At 43.6% G+C, this 22,488-nt stretch overlaps 1 protein-coding gene across 1 annotated transcript in view; it reads right to left on the bottom strand.

Annotated features, from left to right (window-relative positions):
• The window catches only part of LOC126174175 (probable ATP-dependent RNA helicase DDX47), a 48,665-nt gene that overhangs the window by 3,099 nt on the left and 23,078 nt on the right, over positions 1 to 22,488 (bottom strand). Inside the window, exon 7 of the mRNA XM_049921015.1 lies at positions 13,584 to 13,716. Coding sequence (XP_049776972.1) covers positions 13,584 to 13,716 — 133 coding nt within the window. The remainder of the gene's footprint in view (positions 1 to 13,583; positions 13,717 to 22,488) is intronic.

The following is a 22,488-nucleotide window of genomic DNA, read 5'->3' as shown; positions in this document are numbered from 1 at the left end:
GCCTGTCAGCAAGTTCATTGCCTGGGATTCCACTGAACGACTGGACCGTTCCAGGGCACAGATGGACTCCTGGATAGTCACTACCAAAGGATGGCGAGGTTAGCACTGGTCAACAGCTTGTAACCGCTCAGGGAGTCAGAAAAGAGAAGAACCGTCTCACCAGAATGGGAATGGATGTACTGAAGTGCATGAGATATGGCCACAAGCTCTGCAGTGAAGACACTACAGCCAGCAGAAAAGGACTGCTGTTCGATATGGCCTCTGTGGACATAGCCGAAGCCAACATTACCATCAGAAATCAAGCCGTTGGTATAAACAACTTCCAAGCCCCGGAACACGTCAAGAATTGAGAGGAAATGTCAGCGGAGAGCGGCGTGGTTAACGGAGTCCTTCTGGCCATTTAAAAGGTCCAGACGAAGCTTCGGCTGAGGTGTACACCACTGAGGTTTACGTGAATGGACCTCAGGTAGAAGCCGTAAAGGGAAGGACTCTAGTTCAGACAGAAGGGATTACATGCGAACCACAATCTTAGCCACGACTGGGGCCGCCGATGCGGAGATGAACTACCACGGGTGGGAAAAGGAGACGGTAACTCGGATGCTCGGGAGAACTACTAATGTGTGCAATGTAACTGGTGAGCAGTTGTGCACGCTGGATCTGCAATGGTGGGACTCCAGCCTCCACCAGGACACTGATCACCAGACTCATTCTAAAAGCTCCTGTCGTCAGGCGAACGCCACAGTGGTGCACTGGGTCGAGTAAACCCAATGCTGAGGGCGTCGCCGAACCATAAACCACACTTCCATAGTCAAGGCGGGATTGAACAAGGGCTCTGTAGAGCTGCAGCAGCATAGAGTGATCTGCACCTCAGTTAGTGTTGCTCGGGGAGTGGAGGGCATTGAGGTGCTGCCAGCACTTCTGTTGAAGTTGATGAAGGTGAGGTACCCAAGTCAATAGGGCGTCAAAAACCAGTCCTAAGAATTGATATGTCTCACTACAGTGAGTGGATCATCATTAAGGTAAAGTTCAGGTTCTGGATGAACAGTATGACGCTGACAGAAGTGCACGACACACAACTTCGCAGCTGAAAACTGGAAGCTGTGGGCTAGAGCCCATGACTGCGCCTTGTGAATGGCTCCCAGGTGCTGCTCAGTGACACCAGTACTGGACGAGCAGTATGAAATGCAGAAGTCTTCTGCATACAGAGAAGATGAGACCGATGGCCCTACAGCTGCTGCTAGACCGTTGGCCACTAAAAATAGAGAGACACTCAATAAGAAGTCCTGCAGAGCACCATTCTCCTGAATACGGTGGATGGGGGGGGGGGGGGGGGGGGGGGGGGAAGGTGGCACCAACTTGGACATTGAAAGTATGGAGCAACAGGAATTTTTTGACAAAAATTGGGAGTGGGCCCCGGATATTCCACTCATACAATGTGGTAAGGATATGATGTCGCCAGGTCATGTCGTATGTTTACGTAAGTCGTAAAAGATGGAAAGCAGATGTTAGCATCTGGAAAAGGCTGTTCAGATGGCAGACTTGAGGGACACAAGGTTATCAGTGGTAGAGCAACCACTGGCGGAAGTCATCCTGACATGGAGCCAACAGGCTACGTGACTCCAGGACCCAACAAAACCGCCGACACACCATACATTCCAGCAGCTTACAAAGAATGTTGGTGAGGCTGATAGCTAGCTACATCAAGCAGGTTTTTACCGTGTATGAGCACCTGAATGATGGTGCTCTCCCACCATTGATGGAAGGATGCCACGCACCAGATCAGTTGAAGATGATGAGGCGATATCGCCTGTAGTCAGGCGAGAGATATTTAATCATCTGACTGGATTCGATCCAGCCCAGGTGCTGTGTCGGGGCAATGTGCAAGGGCACTGGGGAGCTCCCACTCTGTAAATAGGGCATTACAGGGTTCACTATGGCTTGTGGTGAACGAGAGGGCTTTCCTTTTCATCCACCCTTTGCAGGTGTGAAAGGCTGGGGGGTGGGTTCTCCAATGCAGAGGTATGAGAATAGAGCTCAGCAAAGTGTTCAGCAGTCATGTTTGCCTTGGTAGATAACACGCCATTGATGTTAACACCAGGGGCTCGTCGACACTCTAATAGCCTCAGCGACTTCTGGCGACCACCAAGGGACAGTTTTTCACAGGGGGCAACCTAAAGAACAAAAGACCCCAGAAACGATCATTGTAGTGACTTGCTCAACAACAACATTGATGGTACAATGTGGGGGAGATTCAACAGTGACAGCAGAGGCGAATGATACCCAGTCTGCCTTGTTTAAAGCCCATCTGGGTAGGCATCTGTGGGCACGATGCCGGGTGAATGACAGGAAGATGGGGAAGTGGTCACTACCACACGTCGTCATGTGCTCTCCAGTGGATAGATAGGAGAAGGCAAACCGAAAGATCAATGGCTGAGTATGTGCCATGTGTTACACTGAAATGTGTGGGGACACCTGTATTTAAGAGGCAGAGGTCGAGTTTGACAGTAAATTTTCGACATCTCTACCTTGGCCAGTAAGCACAGTGCCATCCCACAAGGGATTATGGGCGTTAAAATCTCCATGAAGTAGGAAAGGTTTAGGGTATTGCTCAATCAGTGCAGCCAATACGTTCAGGAGTACTGCACCGTCTGGAGGGAGATATATGTTGCAGACAGTTATTTCATGCATCATCTGTCGCCCGTGTCCTGACAGCCACAGCTTCAAGAGGAGTTTGAAGGGGCACAAGTTCACTACATATCGAGTTCAGGGCATAGACGCAAACTCCACCTGACACACTATTATATTCACTACGGGTCTTGTAATATCCCCTGTAGCCATGAAGGTCAGGGATCTGCATTGCTGGGAACCAAGTTTCCTGCAGGGTAATGCAGAAAGCAGGTGTAAAGCTTTATAGTAGTCATAGCTCAGCCGGCTGGTGGAAAAAACTGCCACAATTCCACTGGAGAATGATGTGATCATATAACTGGGAAGGTATGAAACACTCAATGAAGCAGTCTACGGCTCAGAGTCACCTGTTGCCACTGGATGAGTACCTGTGCAATCAACATCCCTTGTGTCTTATGGCCCAGCGAGATCTAGGTCCTCAGAGGACACCAGAAGTTCCACTTCATCCTCAGACGCAGAGCTTGTAGGTGGCGATGGTGTAGGGGCCACCACAGTGCCTTGGTTCTTGGGGGGTCTTTTTCTTTTTTCGTTTCTCTTGCTGCCCCTTAGATGTGTCCAGCTGGGAGGGCTTCACTGATTCAGTCTCAGGGACAGATGAAGCCCTACGACCAGCTACCTGTGGTTGCTTCAGCCACTGGTGGATGTCACCTTTGCCACTGGTAGTAACCTGGGAAGGGAGTAACCCAAGGGACCCCTTCCTAGTGAGAGGAGGCAAAGAAGATGTACGCTTCTCCAGTTGAGAAGTGGGGACTGACGTCCCCCATGGTTGGGACGGTGTTGCTCCCGAAGTAGGTGGTGCAGGAGTAACAGGGAGGGAAGTGCCCCCCCCCCCCCCCCCCCCGCCCCATCAAGGGGACAGATGGAGTCTGACGGATCTGAGAGCCAAATGTATATGACGGAACGGAAGATGGTAGAACCGTTGTAGCAACAGTGTAGGTCGACATCATACACACAGGATGCAGCCCCTCATATTTTCTTTCAGCCTCAGTGTAGGTCAGTCGGTATTTCATTATTTTCCTTTCTTTCTGGAGAATCCTGCAGTTTGGTGAACAAGGCAAATGGTGCTCTCTGCAGTTGATGGAGTACTGGGATGTGAAGGACGTCCACAATCCCGACAGGTGATGCTGGAAGTACAGCGGGAAGACATGGGCCAAACTTCCAGCACTTAAATTACCACACTGGGGGAGGGATATATGGCTTCACATCACAGCAGTAGACCATCACCTTCACCTCGAAGGCCAAGATGAAGGCCCCGGTGGCAACCTGATTATCCCTCGGACCCTGGTGGACGCGCCTGATGAAATGAACACCTTGCTGCTCTAAAATAGCACACAGCTTATCAACAGACAGCAAAAGAAGGTCCCTGTGAAACACAGGGTGTCCCACTCAAACCTCCTCGATTTCAAAGACCCAGGAAAGAAAAACCACTGTAGATACGACAATGAAAAATGCACCACATTGTAGAGCATCTCAAAGAGCTTTTTATCATCAACACACGTCTACATGTGAACCATGAATCTTGAGTCTATATTCAATTTCTTGTGAAGTTCTTTGTAACATTTCCTCTGTTATTGTTGCAATTGCATTAGTGATATGATGTCGCAACGTAGGAATATCGTCCACTTTGGTTGCATACAAGCAGTCCTTCACAATCCCCACACGAAGAAATCAAGCGGCGTAATATTGGGTAAACATGGTGGCCAGGCAACGGATCCTCAGCATCCGAACCAATGACGGGGAAATTTCCGATCCAGGAACTTGCGAACAGCTGCTGACTAATGCATTGGAGCTCCATCTTTTTAAAAAAATAATGATGTGTTGCAAGTATTGTATCTAAGGATACACAAACTGCTCCAACATGTCCAGATACACTGACTCATTCACTGTTTGCTCCGCAAAGAAGAACGGTGCAACAATACTGTCGTGCATTAGCCCGCAGCAGAGGTTTAGTTTAGGGCTATCACAAACACGTTCAATGACAACATGCTGATTTTGCAAACTCCATATCCGAACAATATTCCTATTAACCCGTCCTGATAGATGAAAGGTTGCCTCATCTGAGAATAAACATCTTTTCAGGAAGCTGGCGTCCATAATAATACGCTGCAGCATATCCGCAGCAAATTGTTGTCAGTGTAGTTTGTCGTTCGGCGTCAGATGTTGCAGAATTTTCACTTTGTAAGCACATATACGAAGACGCTAGTGAACTACAAGATGCAATGTTGATCGAGGTACATCAAGTTGCCTAGATGCTTGACAAATTGACTGACGTGAGCTTTTGAGAAATGTTTGTTTGATGTCCTCCACTATTTCTTCTGAAACTCTGATGTGCAATGCCAGAATGCTTCAGAACACTTCCTGTTACCAGATACTTCCTATACCATTCCTTAATTGTTTTCACATCACGTGGATCACATTCATACACACGACGATAATTTCTTTGCACAGTAATCGGCGATTTTGTTTCTGCAAACCACACTACTGCTTGCGCGTGTTGCTGTGGAGTCGCCATTTTCACTTTATGCAACCATGCTGCACTCTGGTGATGATACTTGGCACTTTTGAAGTGGGAATATATATTCTTTGAGATGCTCTACAATGTGGTGCATTTTTCATTGTCATATCTACTGTGGTTTTTCTCTGCTGGGCCCTTGAAATCAGGGTGGTTTGAGTGGGACACTCTGTATGATACCCTGGACCATATTTAAGCTCCCCCATCTTGTCACAAGTGAGTAGTGCCTGTGACTGGGCAGAGGATGCTGTTTTGATTAAGACCAACACAGATCGTATTTTGGATAATTCCTTCACCTCCCCAAACTTGTCCTCTAAATGCTCAACAAAAAACTGAGGTTTCATCGTCATGAAAGATTCCCCATCAGCTCTCGACCATACAAGGTACCAGGGCAAATAAGATGCACTGCCATCCTTAGCCTGGTGTTCCTCCCTTGGTGTGGCCAGGGAGGGGAACGATTTGGGGTCGTACTTCCATGCACTGAATTGAGCCCGTGAACACTTTGAGACTCCTGGTGTTTGACCACCAGCAAGACATGATATACTACGCTTAATCACGGGTCATCCACCCTGACACCACCTACTCCCACCAGAGGCGCTCCCCACGGGCGCCACCCACCTGCAGCAAAGGCCACCTGGCATGATGGCCATTGCTGGGAGTCCTGATGTCCCAGGAGGATGGGCATCTACTCCTTGGCATACATGGGGAGTTAACAGCACAGGCATCAGCAGAGCGATCCCTGTGGTCAGGGGGCTACAACCAACAGGGTACATGGTGGCCCACCACAACGGACTGGCTACCATGCTGGATATCAGGTGCAAATGAGTTATGAAGTCCATTATCATTGTCAGTGCAGAAAGCGATACAGCATTGTGGATGGAGGACAATGCACCCAGGAGGCTGACCTCAAACAACAGCTGGAGAATAAGCGGAAGTGCAGATCCACATCAAAGGCTGCGAGAGGTCTCAGCGCATGATGGACACGACGCACCATGTAAAGCACCCTTCCCCAATTGCTTGCAGTTCGGGAAAATTTAGAAGGATGGAGGTCAAACCCTACAGGGGACAACCACAAAGGCTGAAATGTGAGAGACTCCCTTTAGTTGCCTCTTACAACACCTCGGGCCTATTCTAACCCCCGGACCCAAAGGGGGGTGCTGTAGTGGATGGGCTTATGTAACTAACAGTATCACACCTGCACACCCATGCACACTGAGTAGTACAGTTTCTTTAACATCAAACAGACACCTTAGGCATTGTTGTATGATTCATTTGTCATTTGTAGTCAACCACTATTAAATTATGATGGTTACAGCGCTGTCTATAACTACATTTTGTAACTATTTATTTTTCTTCTTCCCCCTTCTCTGATAATATTCTATTGAAATTTGACATCATTCTGACTAGTGGTGTTATTCTTACAGCGGTTTGAAAGTTTAACTTTAATCACCCTGTAATATGGCGCGATTCCTCATGTACTAGCAACACAAAAACATCTCTCACAAACTTTTGTCTTGCACATATTTCCAGCAGTAAATGGACATTCGAGATTGGCAGTCTGGCAACACTGGAATCACATGTACGGTAACTACCTCTGTCAGCATATGGTAGTACTGTGCAGTTGGTGCACTGCATCGTGTTTTGGGTTAGTATGCAGAAGGTCAAAGGTTTGATTTTGGGACGAGGCGTATTTGTTTTTGTTTGTTAAATATAGTCTGCATGGTACAGTATTTGGTGTCTTCATCGTCATACAGCAATTACAGTGAGTCTTTTACAGAACATTAGGGGCTTATGTCACCAGTAGGACTAGCAATGAGCTTTGCAAATAATTTCCAAGCTCCGTTACCATTTGCACGTATTATCACCATGTAACCATTAATTATGTCTTTCAACACTGAGTCTGATATGCACACATTGTTTAGTATCCCCATGTGTTACTATCATCATCATCATCATATTATTATTATTATTATTATTATTATTATTATTATTGACAGATATGTGGAAACATCACTTTCACCGGTAGGCAAATGGTGTAATTTGAAAAATAACATTTCACAAGTAGCATTTCCAGGGAAATGGGTGCGACTGGGGAGAAGTCCATTTGTATGACCTCCACATTCGCCTGCCTACATCATCTGGGAACACCTGAAGGAGTACATGTATTGTACTCCACCGACATGTAAAAAAAATTGATGGTGCATGTTTATGATGCTCTTGTATATGTGGACGCAGCAACAGTGCAAAGAGTCCAGAGCTGTAGGACCCAGTGGGCTGCACAATGTTTGGAGGTGCAAGAAAATGACTTGTCTCACCACATTTTTGTTATGTTTACCGTTACAAAACAATGTACTATGTAAATGTCAGATACATGTGGCTTAAGAAATGATTATACTACTGTGGTATATGGCAGAATGAAAGTGGCAACTAATGGAAAATACAACTCTACCCAGACTCGAACCCTCGACCTCCTGTGTGCTAATGCGAAACACTATCACTGCACTATCTGCACAGCACTACCCCTATATGGTGAAAGAGGTAGTTACCATGTATGTGGTTCCAGTGTTGCCAGATTGCTCATTTTTAACTTTCATTTATTGCCAGAAATGTGCCCAAGGCAAAATTTTGCGAGAGACATTTTTTCATTGTTAGTATGTGAGGAATTTTTCTTCATTCTGTGTATGTGTAAGAGATAGCAAGGATCTTCTTGCAGATGGCTCCAGAAACTGTGTGTGAGAAGTACCAATGAGTGTTAACTTAGCTTTTTGAGTGGCGGGATCTAGAATACTTCCTCCACTGATGTTAGTGATATTTCAGGTCTATTCTCTTTTTTCAAAGAATGTGTGTTGAACTTCTGTGATCACATGGCACAGACAAAATATCTGAAAGTTCTCTTATCTGCCATGTGAAGCACTTTATCCCTTAGGGTTTGAAATAACGGTAAGTAGCTATTTGCTTTGATTACATTTCTCAGTGTGCTTAATATTCAAACTATCATAGCTGTTATTTTCAGTTCCCCATGTCCACAGTCCTTCAGTATTTTAGAAATGATATTTTTCACATGAACTGTTGTGAAACATATTTATTCACAATTGCGATTTTGGCTACTGTGGACAACTGTTACAATATAAACTGCTTTAAAACCAGCTCAACTTTACACACATCCCGTTCTCAAAATCTAAGAACGTTCTCATTTTAATAAACTGTTACATCCTTTCACATACATGACGAACAAACTTATCTTAGATGCACATGAAATATGTAAACATGGTTACCACAAGGGCAGTGTCCTCTTAAAAGGAACTATTAAGCCTTGATGTACTTCACTGTGAGGATAGAAGAGGTATTTTTTTAAATAATAATTTGGATTTTACATTTTTTTTGAAAACAGACTGTATTCTTAGAGCTAAATTGGTTCTTAAGCAATTTTTGTTGTTACAGCGTTAACTTGAGAATGGCCCAATAACCAAAATCACAGTTGTGAATAAATACATTTAATGATCATTTGTGCAACTGGCTGCAGCATTAAAGATACTTTCTGTTTGCACAACTTATACAAATTTACACTTTTTAATATTATTAACTGTCATATCATCTCATTTCTTGTAGGCCAACTATGGACCACAACTTTCAACTATTGTATTCTTTAGCAGGTTTTGATGTTTGCCAAGTCGACATGCAGCCTCTGACTGTATTGTGCCTCTTCTTTGTCCAGAGGACACCTGTTTTCTTTCTTGGTGGGCTGTCCACAAACATAACTTGCCTAAGTATTCTCCTAGAGATGCCTGGTCTTTTAAGTATCTTTCTTTACCTCCCAGCTCCTGCAGGTCTTTTTATCACTTCCATCATGGTGACTTGGCCTCCCTCTTTTTGCTAGTATGCAAGAAGTTAGGTGGTCACCCTAAAGGGATGCATCCCGCACGCCAAACCTCTCTTCCCAGTCACACTTTTTATATTTGTTACCTTCCTTGACTGGTCCCAGTGCCTTCCTCATTATCTTTCTCAAATATGTCCGTGAGACATTTTCCTGTTGTGTACTACACACCTGAAACATGCAGGGCTTCAAGGCAGATAACTGTCCGGCAATGTTTCATTTTTGTGTTACGAGACAGACACTTTTTGTTACGGGTGAGCTTTGTTGGATGTTGCGCCAGTTACAGCTTGTTTATTCACATTGTTAAGTTATTCTTTTGGAAATATTGGGTTTCCGACATTCTCCCAAGAGTTTAAATCTACTGGTTTTCTTGGTTTCTCCCAGTTCCAGTTCCAGGTGCAGTGTGCAAGGAGAATCACTGACGTTCATGATGTATTGCCTTTTTTCAAATGATACATTTAGTAAACTTACTCTGCTTGCTGCCTGCGAACCTTGAGGTGTTCCATTGAAACAGATAGAAACATGAAGCACAAAACATTAATCCCATTGCAGCCATGCCCCAGTGAGTTAGCATTTGGAAATTCCTGTCTAGCTAACTCCTTTCTACACTTTTATTACCTTTTCCAGTGCACAATTAATGAGGAGAGGGACCATCTACCTTTCTTACTCCTGTCGCGATTTCAAAACTTCTGGAAAGTGTTCCTCTGAACTCTACTTGCTATCTGGTGCTTTTTTAGTTCCTCCAAGGTCTTCATGATTTTATATATATAAAAATCAAGTCATATGCCTTCAAAAGATACACCAACAATGGCGACGATATGTCATAGCACTGACTTCATGTATCCATTCAATACAAGTGCATCCTTTTCTGAATCTAACAGTATTCTCTTAGTTGTGCATCTAGTTGAGATTCAGTTCTGTTCAGTACAGTCTCGGCAAAAACTTGTATGTGACAGGCATCAGTGAGGTTCCTCAACAACTCTAGTCTCCTTTCTTGTGACAGGAATGAATCAAACCAGAAGTCCAGTCTCTAGGTAATGATTCAGGCTCCCATTCAACATGCTCACAGTCCTATCTCCAATTAATTCCATCATTCAGCTACTATTGAACCTTCCCTACACACATTGTTGTTTTTCAAGCACTGAATGATTTCTATCAATTTTTGGTCGGTGGTTGAGAGTTTGGTTACTTCATATTCTCTTGCCAAGTAAAGAATGTATTGGGTTGTTCAGAGTTAAGATACTTAAGTAATAAGCCAGCAGATGACAGTTGTCTACATCACTGTTGGCTATCTTCCCATGTGGCCCCTGATGTGAAGGTTCAGTGGGCTACAGTGACTGGGTTTGTTTAAAGTGTCTGTAAAAAAGTTCTGGTATTGTTGTTCTTGATGTTTTCTTCACCTTAGTGTGACATAATAAATATTACTTCTGATGTGGCATGTGGATGGATTAGAGTAGCCACAGACGTAGTATTAGCATTAATAAGCAACTAAAAATAATATACTCTTATTTTAGGGAATCATTCACAAAATTTTGAACATCTCTATGGTGTTGTCCGTAAAAGTTCATTCAGTATTGTGTACATGATGAAAAATTAAAAATTCCTGGGAGATTAAAATTGTGTGCCATACAAGGACTCAAACCCAGTACCTTGTCTTTCACAAATAATTAGGCTTACCATATTTTTTTGGGTCCAACCCAGGACATATTTTTGAATTTACTTAGAAGTCTTAATAGAGTACTGAAACACCAAGTTTTATTTACTGTGTTATATTTTTCAGCAGACACGCTTTGTCTATTTTAATTACAACATAAATTTCACAACAAAGAAGTTCTGAATTACCTTCAACTTTCAGTAGATGTTTTGACAGAAGACACTGAAAGTCTACCCCTTTCTGCAGACAAAACACTGCACATAATTTTAAAAAATCTCTGTACTGGAGCAGATGTCCCAGAGACAGACATTGCAAACAACCATTTTACAAATATTGAAAACACAAAATATAAGTATTTTGAAACACCTTAAAAATTCCAGCCCAAGATGCTGTGTTGGTTCGTGTGCGTGAGGTGTGGTTGCTTTTGTGTGTGTGTGTGTGTGTGTGTGTGTGTGTGTGTGTGTGTGTAAGGGGGGGGGGGTAGCAAGTGAAATTTGTGACTGGATTGAGCACGTTATCTTGGATGGTGACTCATTGTCAGATGTGAAAGTAACTACAGATGTGCTCCAGAGAATGTGTTATATATTAATTACCTTGCAAACAATATTAATAATAACCTTAAGCTTTTTGCAGGTGATGCAGTTATCTATAATGAAGTACTGCCAGAAAGAAGCTCCATAAATATTGTCTGATCATGATACAATTTCAAAATGATGAAAAGACTGGTAGCTTGCTTTAAATGTTCGAAAATGTAAATTTGTGCACTTCTCAAAATGAAAAAAACTTAATATCCTATGACTATAATAACAGTGAGTAGCTGCTGGAATTGACAGCTCATACAAATACTTGGGTGTAACACTTTGTAGGGATACAAAATGGAACCATCACATAGGCTCAGTCATGGATAAGGTGGGTGGTAGACTTTAGTTTATTGGTAGAATATTGGGGAAGTGTGATCAGTCCACTAAAGAGATTGGTTACAAATCACTTGTGTGAGCAGTTCTAGAACATTGCTCAAGTGTGTAAGACTCGTACCAGATAGGCCTAATAGGGGATACTGAACATATACAGAGAACGGTAGCAGTAATGGTCACAGGTTTGTTTCATCCAAGAGAATGTGTGACACACACACTGATACTCAGGGCACTGAACTGGAAGACACTTGATTATAGATTTAAACTATCCTGAGACAGTCCATTAGCAAAATTTCAAGAATCGGCTTTAAATCATTACTCTAGGAAGATTCTATAACCCCCTATGTATTGCTCACATAGGGACCATGAGGATAGGTTTAGAACAACAGCAGCAGCAGGCACAGAGGCACTAAAACAATCCTTTTTCCTGCACTACATATTTGAATGGTACGGGAAGGAACCCTAACAAATGGTACAATGTGCCATACCCTCTGATATGCACTCCACTGTGGTTTACAGAGTATAGATGTAGATAGTTATTTTGAAAACCTTGCAGGTTTATTAGGGTCTTGTGGAGTGATGGTTCAGTACTCCTGGAGGAAAAGATATTGTTGACTACTGGCTGAAACACAGCCTCTACGACACCATTTTCAGTAAACTGACAGAACTAAAGCTGTGAGGGCAGTCTGAGTCATGACTGGGTAAGTAAGTTGGTCCGGAAAGGAACATTCTAGGCTCACGTGTTGGTCCAGCACACAGTTTTAATATGCCAGCAAGTTTCATAATGGTGCACACACTGCTGCAAGGTGAAAGATTCATTATGGTGAAAATTATTTCACTGCAAGGAAATTGTGATATTTTGGCTCTTCTAGTTTTGCCAACTAGTCACTTGCCTGCTTCATTTCTATCAGTTTCATTTTGTTTCTGCTACTTGGTTGTATATACTATGGAATGCCGAATGAAGCAAATGGAAATGCAACTTACACATAAAATGGTTCACACAAAAATGTGATGCTTTAAGTCCTTGAAGACAAACCCTGAGGATAAATGTAGATTTTTACAGATAACTTAGAAATAAAATGGTGTAGCTAAGCAGTGAAGAACCTGAAACGACAGACACAATGTGAATTGCACAATGAGTGGACAGCAGAATATAAATAATTACCTTTTTTCTCAATGAGGAAAGACAGCGTGTACCATAAATTTGTACCACGATAAGCAGGCATTAATAGAGTGCTCTCATAAATCTAACCATTTTCATGATAAGTCAACTGCCAGCCACAGTCCACTTCATGTCACGCAGAACTTTATCAATATGTTGATCACATTCATGACAATGGAAAGTCTTGGTGGGATGTAAATAATTTTAAAAAATTAGGTGACAGTTAAACAAATATTAGAGGCACTTATTTAGTCAAAAGGCTCTTAAATAAGGCAGAGCTTTACTACATTTCAGAAATCCTTTTTCCAGTGCTATACACACACATATGAATGGCTACACTGTTCTGGCACAATGTAGCCATACAAAGGTAGGTGTGTGTGTGTGTGTGTGTGTGTGTGTGTGTGTGTGTATACACTCTCCAGCTCTGAAAAAAGATCTGAAAGGTAGTAAAGTTTCAAGGACTCAGCGCCTGTATTATTCAGTGAATTGTTGCCTGTAATCCTTACATTATTTGTTCAGTGTGTGTGTTAATATACTGACATCTCAATTTGAAGGCAAGAACTTCAAATGTCAACTAATTTCTGAAAATGAACATTGATAAATTTTCCTGCAATGAAAGCTAAGGGATTGGCAGCATAAAAATCGTGAGCTACTGCAAAACAAGTCTCCGAACAGTCCTTGAAAAGTATTACTAATTACTGAGCTCAGTATGTGGTGATACAAGGATCTACCCTGAGGACCACAAACAGTAAAAGCACAAAAAATATTTAATTTCACATTACCTGTGTTACAAAGGTTATAGCTTTTCCAGCACGACCAGCACGTGCTGTTCTACCAACTCTGTGGATGTAGTCTTTGCTGTGTGTTGGTATGTCAAAATTGACAACAACATCTACGTGAGGGATGTCCAAGCCCCTGAAAATTCACACACATACAGATTCTTGTATAAAAAAAAGTTATCTACTTATCTTACAAGGAACGAAAAAGTTCATAATCTATTTCCTTAAAAAAAATTATCATCATAGGAAAGATGTCTTTTTTAAATTTTCTTTCGCTGTTCACGTCTAATTGTTTGTGGTGGGATGTTGGAGCAGCTCCAGGTTAAATCCACAATTCTTGAAATTTCATTAGCAAAGGCTATGATAAATTCCCTTTCCATTCGTAAATGGTGTGCAAGGATAATGACTGTTGCTAAGGTGTGACATGTCCTCTAATTTCCCCCGTGATGGTCATTTCACTGTTACATCAAAGTAATATGTTGACTGATTCGTCTTGGAATGTATATTCTCATAATTCTGACAGTAAACCTCTTTGGAATGCACAATGTCTGTCTTGTTATTTAATACAGTAGTTTGGTGAACATCTCTGAAATTCTCACACTTGCTCCGATATTCCATAAACTTATATTTTATTCACTAACAGGAAATTTGACATTTTACTGTATGCCTTTCAGAAGTCGGGGAAAAAACAGATGACTGTCATTATTAATACCTTTTCAATATCATGGGCAAACAGAGATTGCTATTTGTGAATTCAGTGTTTATTCCTTCACCGTAGATTTTTGTTCTTTACAAATAGACCTTCACAATATGCAAACATATAAAGCAGTCCATCATTATGCACAGATTGCAGTCACTGATACAGGAGTGTAATTATGTGCATCTCCTCAATGAATATTCTGGGGAACGAGTGTGCCTTTTCTCAAATTATTACATTAGTTTGATCCTCCAGAACCTGTTAAAAACTGGCCACAAAAGCAGCAAGTTCCTTTGCTTTCCTCTGTCAAGTGATTTCAGTTAATTTTCTATCTATATCATTCCTGCAACTAAAAGGAAGAAATGTAGTATGGTCTTCCACAGTGGAAGACAGAATTCAGAATTTTAGGCTCCTCTCTGTAATTTTCTGTTTAAGTGCTAGAATGTTCACTGGGTGAATGAAAAATTAATTTCAATCTGTTACTGACTTTATCTATGACCACAACATACATGACTTTTGTCAGATCAGACAGCAAAGATTTACTTTCATTCAGTTTTTGTTTATTAACAAGGCTTTGACTTTTATTTAGACCTGTGATGAACTTTTCTGCATTTGCAGCAATGTTCAAATATACCTGTTCAACTACAGTATCTTTGTTTTGCTTTAGGGCACAAAAAACACTTGGGGTCATATGTGCCCTAGTCAAAACTAGGGAACACAAACACAGAGACGAAGGAAATGACTGTCAGTCTCAATGGACAGAATAGGAGACAGCTAAAAAAGGCACATCGAAAAAGGGCTAAAAAACACCACACAAAAATGGAGATCCAAAAACTAAAAATTAAATGGCCTTTGCCATATTGCTTCAGCGGATAAAAAGTAAAACGCAGTTGACAGCCTGCACGTCATTCGCTAAAACGGCTGATAAATCAGATGGCAAACGCAAGCTGGAATGTAAATTGGTAAAAAAAAAAAGGGCATTCCAGCAGGAAGTGCGGACAGTTATGAGTTGGGCACAATGCGTACAAAGTGGTGGGGCAACGCCACTGAGCAAATGACGATGGCTAAAAAGACAGTGCCCAATACGCAGCCGAGTTAAAATAATCTCCTCCCGGCGGGAGGGCTGAGAGGTGGTCGTCCAAGGTGCCAGGAGAAGCTTAATAAGCCAAAGCTTATTCGTGTGAAGGGAGGACCATTGACTATGCCAAAGGGACACCACCTCCTGACAGACGGCAATGCAGAGATCACCAGAGGGAATATATGTACTCGCAGGCTGAGGTATGAAGAATGCAGCCTTGGCAGCAGTGTCAGCAGCCTCGTTTCCAGGCAGACCGACATGACCAGGGACCCACAGAAACACGACATTGGGTCCACCAAGAGTGAGCAAGTGACAGTTTTCCTGGACTTGCTGCATTAAGGGATGGGCAGTGTACAGCATATAGAGACTTTGGAGGGCGCTGAGTGAGTCTGAGCAAAGGAAAACAATTGGGAAGCTTGTGTTGCGCGATGTACTCTGTGGCCTGATACAAGGCAAAAAGCTCAGCTGTAAATACTGAGGAGTGTGCCGGAAGCTGATATCGAAAGACATGGAAGCCAATGACAAAGGCACATCCGACCCCAGGTCAGTCTGAGAGCCATCAGTGTATACAAAGGTACTATCGCTAAGTTCCATGCAAAGGTCATGAAACTGAAAGCAATAGACCGAGGCTGAAGTAGTGTCCTTAGGAAGCAAATGAAGGCCAAGGTTAAAATTGGCCACTTCATGAAGCCAAGGTGGTGAAGGGTTCACACCCACTGGGAAAGTTGCAGGTAGCGTGAAGTTAAGCCGCCATAGCAAGTGGCAAAAGCGGACTCCAGGAGGTAACAGAGAAGAGGGATGAGCCCCATACTGACGATCTAAGGAATCATCAAAGAAGGAGGCATAGGAGGGGTGGCCACACATGGCAGACAAACGGCATGCATACCTGCTGAGAAGGAAGTCATGGCGGTAGGACAGTGGTAGCTCAGCAGCTTCAGCATACAGACTCTCAACTGGGCTGGTGCAGAAGGCCCCCGTGGCCAAACTGATGCCATGATGAAGAATTGTGTTGAGACGGCGTAAAAGGGATGCATGCAGATGCATAAACCAAGCACCCATAGTCGAGTTTCAAATGGACAAGGGACCAGTACAAACGGAGGAAGGTGGTTCAATCGGCACCCCAAGAAGTACCATTGAGGACACATAGGACATTGAGGGACTGCGTACGGTGGGCTGCCAGGCAAGAGACATGGGAGGACCAAGAGAGTTACCTACTGAGCATGAGTCCCAGGAATTTTGTAGAGTTAATGAACAGAAGGGCAACAGGCCCAAAGTATAGAGATGGTGGGAGAAACCATTTGCACCACCAGAAATTCATACAGACAGTTTTATCAGTGGAAAAGTAAAAGCCATTGGCGATGCTCCAGGAGTGAAGATGATTAAGACAGTGCTGAAGATGTCACTCAGTGAGACAGGTCTGTGGAGAGCTGCAATAGACGACAAAATCATCAACAAAAAGGGAGCCAGAGATGCTTGGTGGGGGACAGGCCACCATAGGGTTAATGGCGATAGCAAAGAGGATGACGTTCAGGGCGGAACACTGAGGCACACCATTTTCCTGAATAAAGGTGTCCGACAAGGCAGAAACCACACGCACCTTGAAAACTCGGTTTTGTAAAAATGCCCGAAGAAAACAGGGCGCAGGTGCCCGCGGAAGCCCCATGTGTAGAGAGTATGGAGGATATCAGTTCTTCAGCAGATGTCATAGGCCTTCTCCAAATCGAAAAACACGGCCTCGTCTGGGATTTCCACAGAAAACCATTCATGAAAGGGTAGACAAAGTAATGGGATGGTCAACTGCAGAATGCTGCGCTCTAAATCCCCACTGACATTTGTGAGTAAATGGCGAGACTCAAGCCACCACACCAGCAGGGCATGAATCATATGTTCCATCAGCCTGCAAATGCAGCTGGTAAGAGAGATGGGGTGGTAGCTAGAAGGAAGGTTTTTGTCATTACCTGGCTTCACGCCAGCATCCAGGAAATGTGCCCTCAGCCCAGATGCGGTTGTATATGAGAGGTGCTGCAACATCTGAATGTGGGTAGCATTTGGCCCTGGGGCAGAGAACAGGGATGAACTGAGAGCATGATACCTCATAGTGAAGGTGGTATTGTAGCACTCACGATTTGGAGAAGAGAAGGGTATCACCCGAGCCGCCTCCATTCGCTTCTGATGGATGAAGGCAGAGTGATAGTGGGAAGAGCTTGAAACTTCCGCAAAATGGCGGCCCAAGGTGTTGGAGGTAGCAACAGGATCCATGATGACATAGGCACCTACTGTCAGGCCAGAAATGGGGGAATGGATCTTGGTTCCAGAGAGCTGTCAGAGGTTGGTCCACACGACAGAGAAAGGTATGGAACTGTTAAAAGAACTAGTGAATGAAATCCAACTAGCTCTTTTGCTATCCCAAAGAACTCGACGACATTTTGCACTCGTCTGTTGTGTGCAAATTGCGTGGCGGCATGCCTCAGTCCATCAAGGGACTGGGACATGACGTGTTAAAAGAGGAAGGGCGAGGAATGGAATGTTCTGCAGCAGTAAGAATATCATCAGTGAGATAGTCCACCTGGTCATCACAACTGAGGAAATCTTGTTCTACGAAGGTCGCCAGGGAGAAGTAAAGCTGCCAGCCAGCCTAGTAAGCTGTCATTTGGGCGTGCATGTGGATGGGAAAGGAGTCATCAGATAGAGAGCACACAGAAATGGTCGCACGAGTAGGCGTCAGAAAGAATGGACCACACAAGATGATGGGCAAGCTCGGCAGTGCAAAAGGATAGGTCCAAATGGGAATCGGTGTGCGAGAAGTCGGAAAGGAAAATGGGGGCTAAAGTGTTAAGGCAGAAGAGGTCGAGTTGGTTAAGAAGGTCAGACAAGAGCGCACCTCTCTGGGAGGTCCTGGGAGAAACCCCAAGAGGATAATGCGCATTAAAATCACCAAGTAGCAAAAACGGGGGAGGTAGCTGCCCAATAAGCTGAAGGAATTCTGCTCTGGTGACATCGAAAGATGGAGGTACATAAATGGTACAGAGCGAGAATGTCATGCAGAGAAGGAAAGGGCGAACTGCAACAGCCTGAAGATGGGTCATCAGGGAGATGGGTTGACTATAAAGGTCGTCCCATATGAGTAGCATGACACTCCCATGAGATGGGATGCCAACCTCAGGGAGGAGGTCAAAACAAATCAGTACAGAATGTGAAAGCTCGAAGCGGTCTTGAGGGCGCAATTTCGTTTCCTGAAGGCAGAGTACAAGGGGATGCTGCGATTCTAGAAGCAGCCGTAAATCCTTAGATGTAGGGGTGTCAACTTGGTGGCCACCGAGGGACAGCTGGTGGAGAGTCACTACTACAGTGTACAGAAACAAGAGGATTCTGCTTCATGGGGTTCACAGAAGCATCCGCATGCTTATGAAGTCGGTCTGTGGAGACCAATGCAGAAAAATGGTTGGTGGAGCGCACCGGCGAGACAGAGGTCGGCTGGACTAAGTGACCAGGTGGCGACACCGTCGAACAGTATCTTCGAGTTGGTGAAGGAGAAGACCGTTTGTCTTTAGTGGACTTCTTCGAGCCCTTCTGATTATAGAAAGACTTGCGTGTTGTCTGGCTGGAGGGACGGAGGAAGTCTTCTCGGGAGTACTCCTGTCTTTTCCTGCCTGCCTGTTGTGTGGGGGGTGGCTTCGCCCCCTTAGGTGACTGTTTGTTGCATAGCAGGATGGGGGTACGGCGATGCTACCTTGACACTGGGCGACTTCACAACCTCAGAGTCAAATCTGAGGTCTCATATCTGCGTGGCCGTGTCCTTCACGGAGCAAGGGGTAACAGGAACTGAACTCTAGGTGCCAGATAGGAGAACACAGGGTTTGCGAGTAGCCAGTAACTTGTGAGCTACTGGGTAAGGCACTTTTTCCTTTACCCGAATCTCTTGAGCAGCTCGCTCATCTAAATACACGGGACAATCCCGAGAGGAGGGGGCATGGCTGCCATTGCAGTTGATACAGCGGAGAGGAGGAGGCGGACATTCGCCCTCGTGTGCATTCCTGCCACAGGTTACGCATTTGGGTGGGTGTCGACATGATGTTAGAGTGTGGTTGAAACGATGACACTGGTAGCAGCGCACTGGATTCGGAATGTACGGCCAGACTGTGACGATTTCATAGCCTGCTTTGATTTTGGATGGCAGCACCACCCTACCAAAGGTGAGGAAAAGAGTGAGGGTGGGCACCAAGGAGGAATCGACCGTTTTCAGCACACGATGGATGGCAATGACCCCCTGATGAGAGAGGTAAGATTGTGTTTCAGCCTCGGTTAGACCCTAAAGCAGTCTGGTGTAAATTACACCACAGGACGTATTCAAAGTTCTATGTGCCTTGACATGAACAGGGTAGCCATGCAGAAGCCAGGCAGCAAGTAGCTGTTATGCTTGAGAATCAGAAGCCATCCCCAAAAGCAAAGCGCCATTCCGTTAACAAGAGCAGGATTTCACAGTGCTAGCAATGGCATCAACACCTTTCTGAATAATAAACAGATTGACCGTGGTGAAGGACTGACCGTCTTGAGTACGTGATACCACCAGGAATCGCAATTCAGCGGGAAGGGTCTTCAGTAGCCTCACTACATTTATGTTTCGTTGACGTCGATGGAGAGGATGAGTGACTCATTGCGAGGAAATCCCCCACGATTGCCGGCGTCTCCAATGGCGTGCTCCTTCCAACTGGGGGGGCCCCCCTTCAAAAGGGGGCGTACTCACCTCAGGTGATTGTTCACACCTCAGCTCACACCTCCCAAACACTTGACAGAGGGACCAATTGGCAATTTGGGAAAGTTACAGATCAGGCAATCACCCCTCCCAGGGCCAGGCCTGTACCAGGGGGTACGTGCGAACCCCTTCCTGTCGACCTTGGGCTGGGAATTACGCGTTATACACATTACCCAGTCACCTTTTACATGTCGGACGCATGTGCTGGCCTTCAGGAGCACACAGGGAGAAAGAAGAAAAAATAGGGTCCTCAAATGCCGAAGTGGAGGAATGAGAGGAGAAGGGAAACAAAGAAAGGAGAAGGGAGCCAAAAAGAAAGTTGAGACTGTTCGCAGGTCATCAACAATGCAGAACATTCCCAATAATACTCCAGACATGTTCCCCAAGGTAGGGGGAAAAAGAACAGCAAGAGGATAGACATACAACATGAAAGGAGAAAAGTGGTGCAAAGGCTGGGCTGGGGCCCCGTGGTAGCCAAGCACGAACCCGTCAAAGAGTGGCGAGCCCCCTGGGGGAGAACTACAGTGTCTTTCACACATATGCTTTGAATATACAAGGCTAAAGCATTCTGTACAATGCTTTAAAGTTTTGTTCATTGACAATATATTCATCCCTGGTGCTGAATGTTTGATGTGGAATTCACGGGTAATCAGTTACTTGTTTTGTTTCACACCTACTAATAAATACATTGCAAGACGTCTTGATACATTTGGAGTAATTAGCGGTACAACAGCTCCTCTGTATTAATTGGACTAAATGTATGTGTTCTTTATCTACTAAGAGGTTTCAGATGTTACCCTCTTGAGATGGTTCTGAAAATCATCCTGAGCATTTAGAGAACAATCTCATATAGATCCTGTCCCTGGCATCTGTCCACAATCAGCATGTTGTAATTCTATTTGGATACTAATGAAGAACATTATGGAAAATAAATGAGTTCATTAAACAAAAAAGTTTTAAGGATACAGGGTACTTTTCCCCCTCAATATTATGTAAAAAATCAACACCTACTTCTTTCAGGCATTGTTTATAATGTATATGTTTTACAGATTTTTTCTGTTGATATCAAGTAATGCACACTTTCTAAACAAATTAGAAGTATTTTGAATATTTTTGAACCTGCTTAGGGTTATTAAAAAAATTACAAAGAAATTTATGCAATTTTTTTTCCAAAATGTTTCCTAAAATTGAGGTACCATTTAATCCAACATTATACATTCGAAGGAGACCGAATTTTTACCACCTATGCATGACATGATGGCTGAGGTACTAGACCTATTTAATTCTAGCTACTATGTATATTACAAGGATAAAAAATATCACATCTTACATTTTAATTTTTAAAATTTTTTTGTAATAAAATAATTATTTTTTCTGTAATTTACTTGATTCTGCGATAAAGCTTAGGTCTACAACGTAAGTATGGACTACTGCAAGTTACGGAAAAGAAATTAGAGCAATGCTTTATAAGCTTTAGGAAATAATACAACTTGCAGGAACTTGCGAAAGAAGATATGAGTCCAATTAAACTGTGCCTCAGAACATTCCTGAAGCATAGTCTTCATCCTGCAGCATTTCTTCATCTTCAAGCTTCCTCTTGTCATTCCTTTTAGCACTTCTTGCTTCTTTGGTAACTTGAGAGTATATCTTTCAGCTTCATGCACTAGTTGTCTGTCACACGCAAGCAACTGATCTTCTGTATTAGAGCCACATTTTATGCCTAAATTTCTCAGGACTTCCAACCTTCCTATCACACCATCATTGAAACATATCACTGCACCTAGTGTACCAACTCTTAATGCATTTAGTCCTACAAAAACATTCTTGGGTAATCTTTCCCATATGCAATGGTTGAAACTTTCATTGTATTCCGAGTGCCCCCATGAAAACATTTACTAAGCAAAACAGTGTCACTCAGGTCTTTAAAAATTGGTTTTATTTCATTCATAACCGGGTCAGGAAGAGAATACTTATGATGGTGTATTAGACCACTTTCTTTTGCTTTTTGGTAACCACATCATGAATCTGCTCCTTTTGGGCAAAGTCTGTGAACAGGGTGGTCATCTGTGGACAACTTATGAAAGTAGGTGGCGTATACAGTTTTTCGCATTGCTGTAACATCATTCAAAGGTGCAGTTCGTCCAATGGCCAGTCCATAATATCTCTGAAGGAGGTCTATTTCAGTTTCTGTCAATCTGCTTCAGCCAGACAGAGATTTTCCATCAGTTAGTAACTTTCCTTTCATTTCTCTTCGAAGCTTCCTCAGTCTAACACCCATCCTCTTTTGCACATGCACACAATACTCCAGTTTTGTTACCAAAGTATCACCATAAACATTTTACTCATTAATTTTATTGAAAGCTTTAGAGTCCCCATCGCC

Source organism: Schistocerca cancellata, chromosome 1 (assembly GCF_023864275.1).
Source record: "Schistocerca cancellata isolate TAMUIC-IGC-003103 chromosome 1, iqSchCanc2.1, whole genome shotgun sequence".
Taxonomy (NCBI): domain Eukaryota; kingdom Metazoa; phylum Arthropoda; class Insecta; order Orthoptera; family Acrididae; genus Schistocerca; species Schistocerca cancellata.
This window is presented reverse-complemented; position numbering and strand designations above follow the sequence as displayed.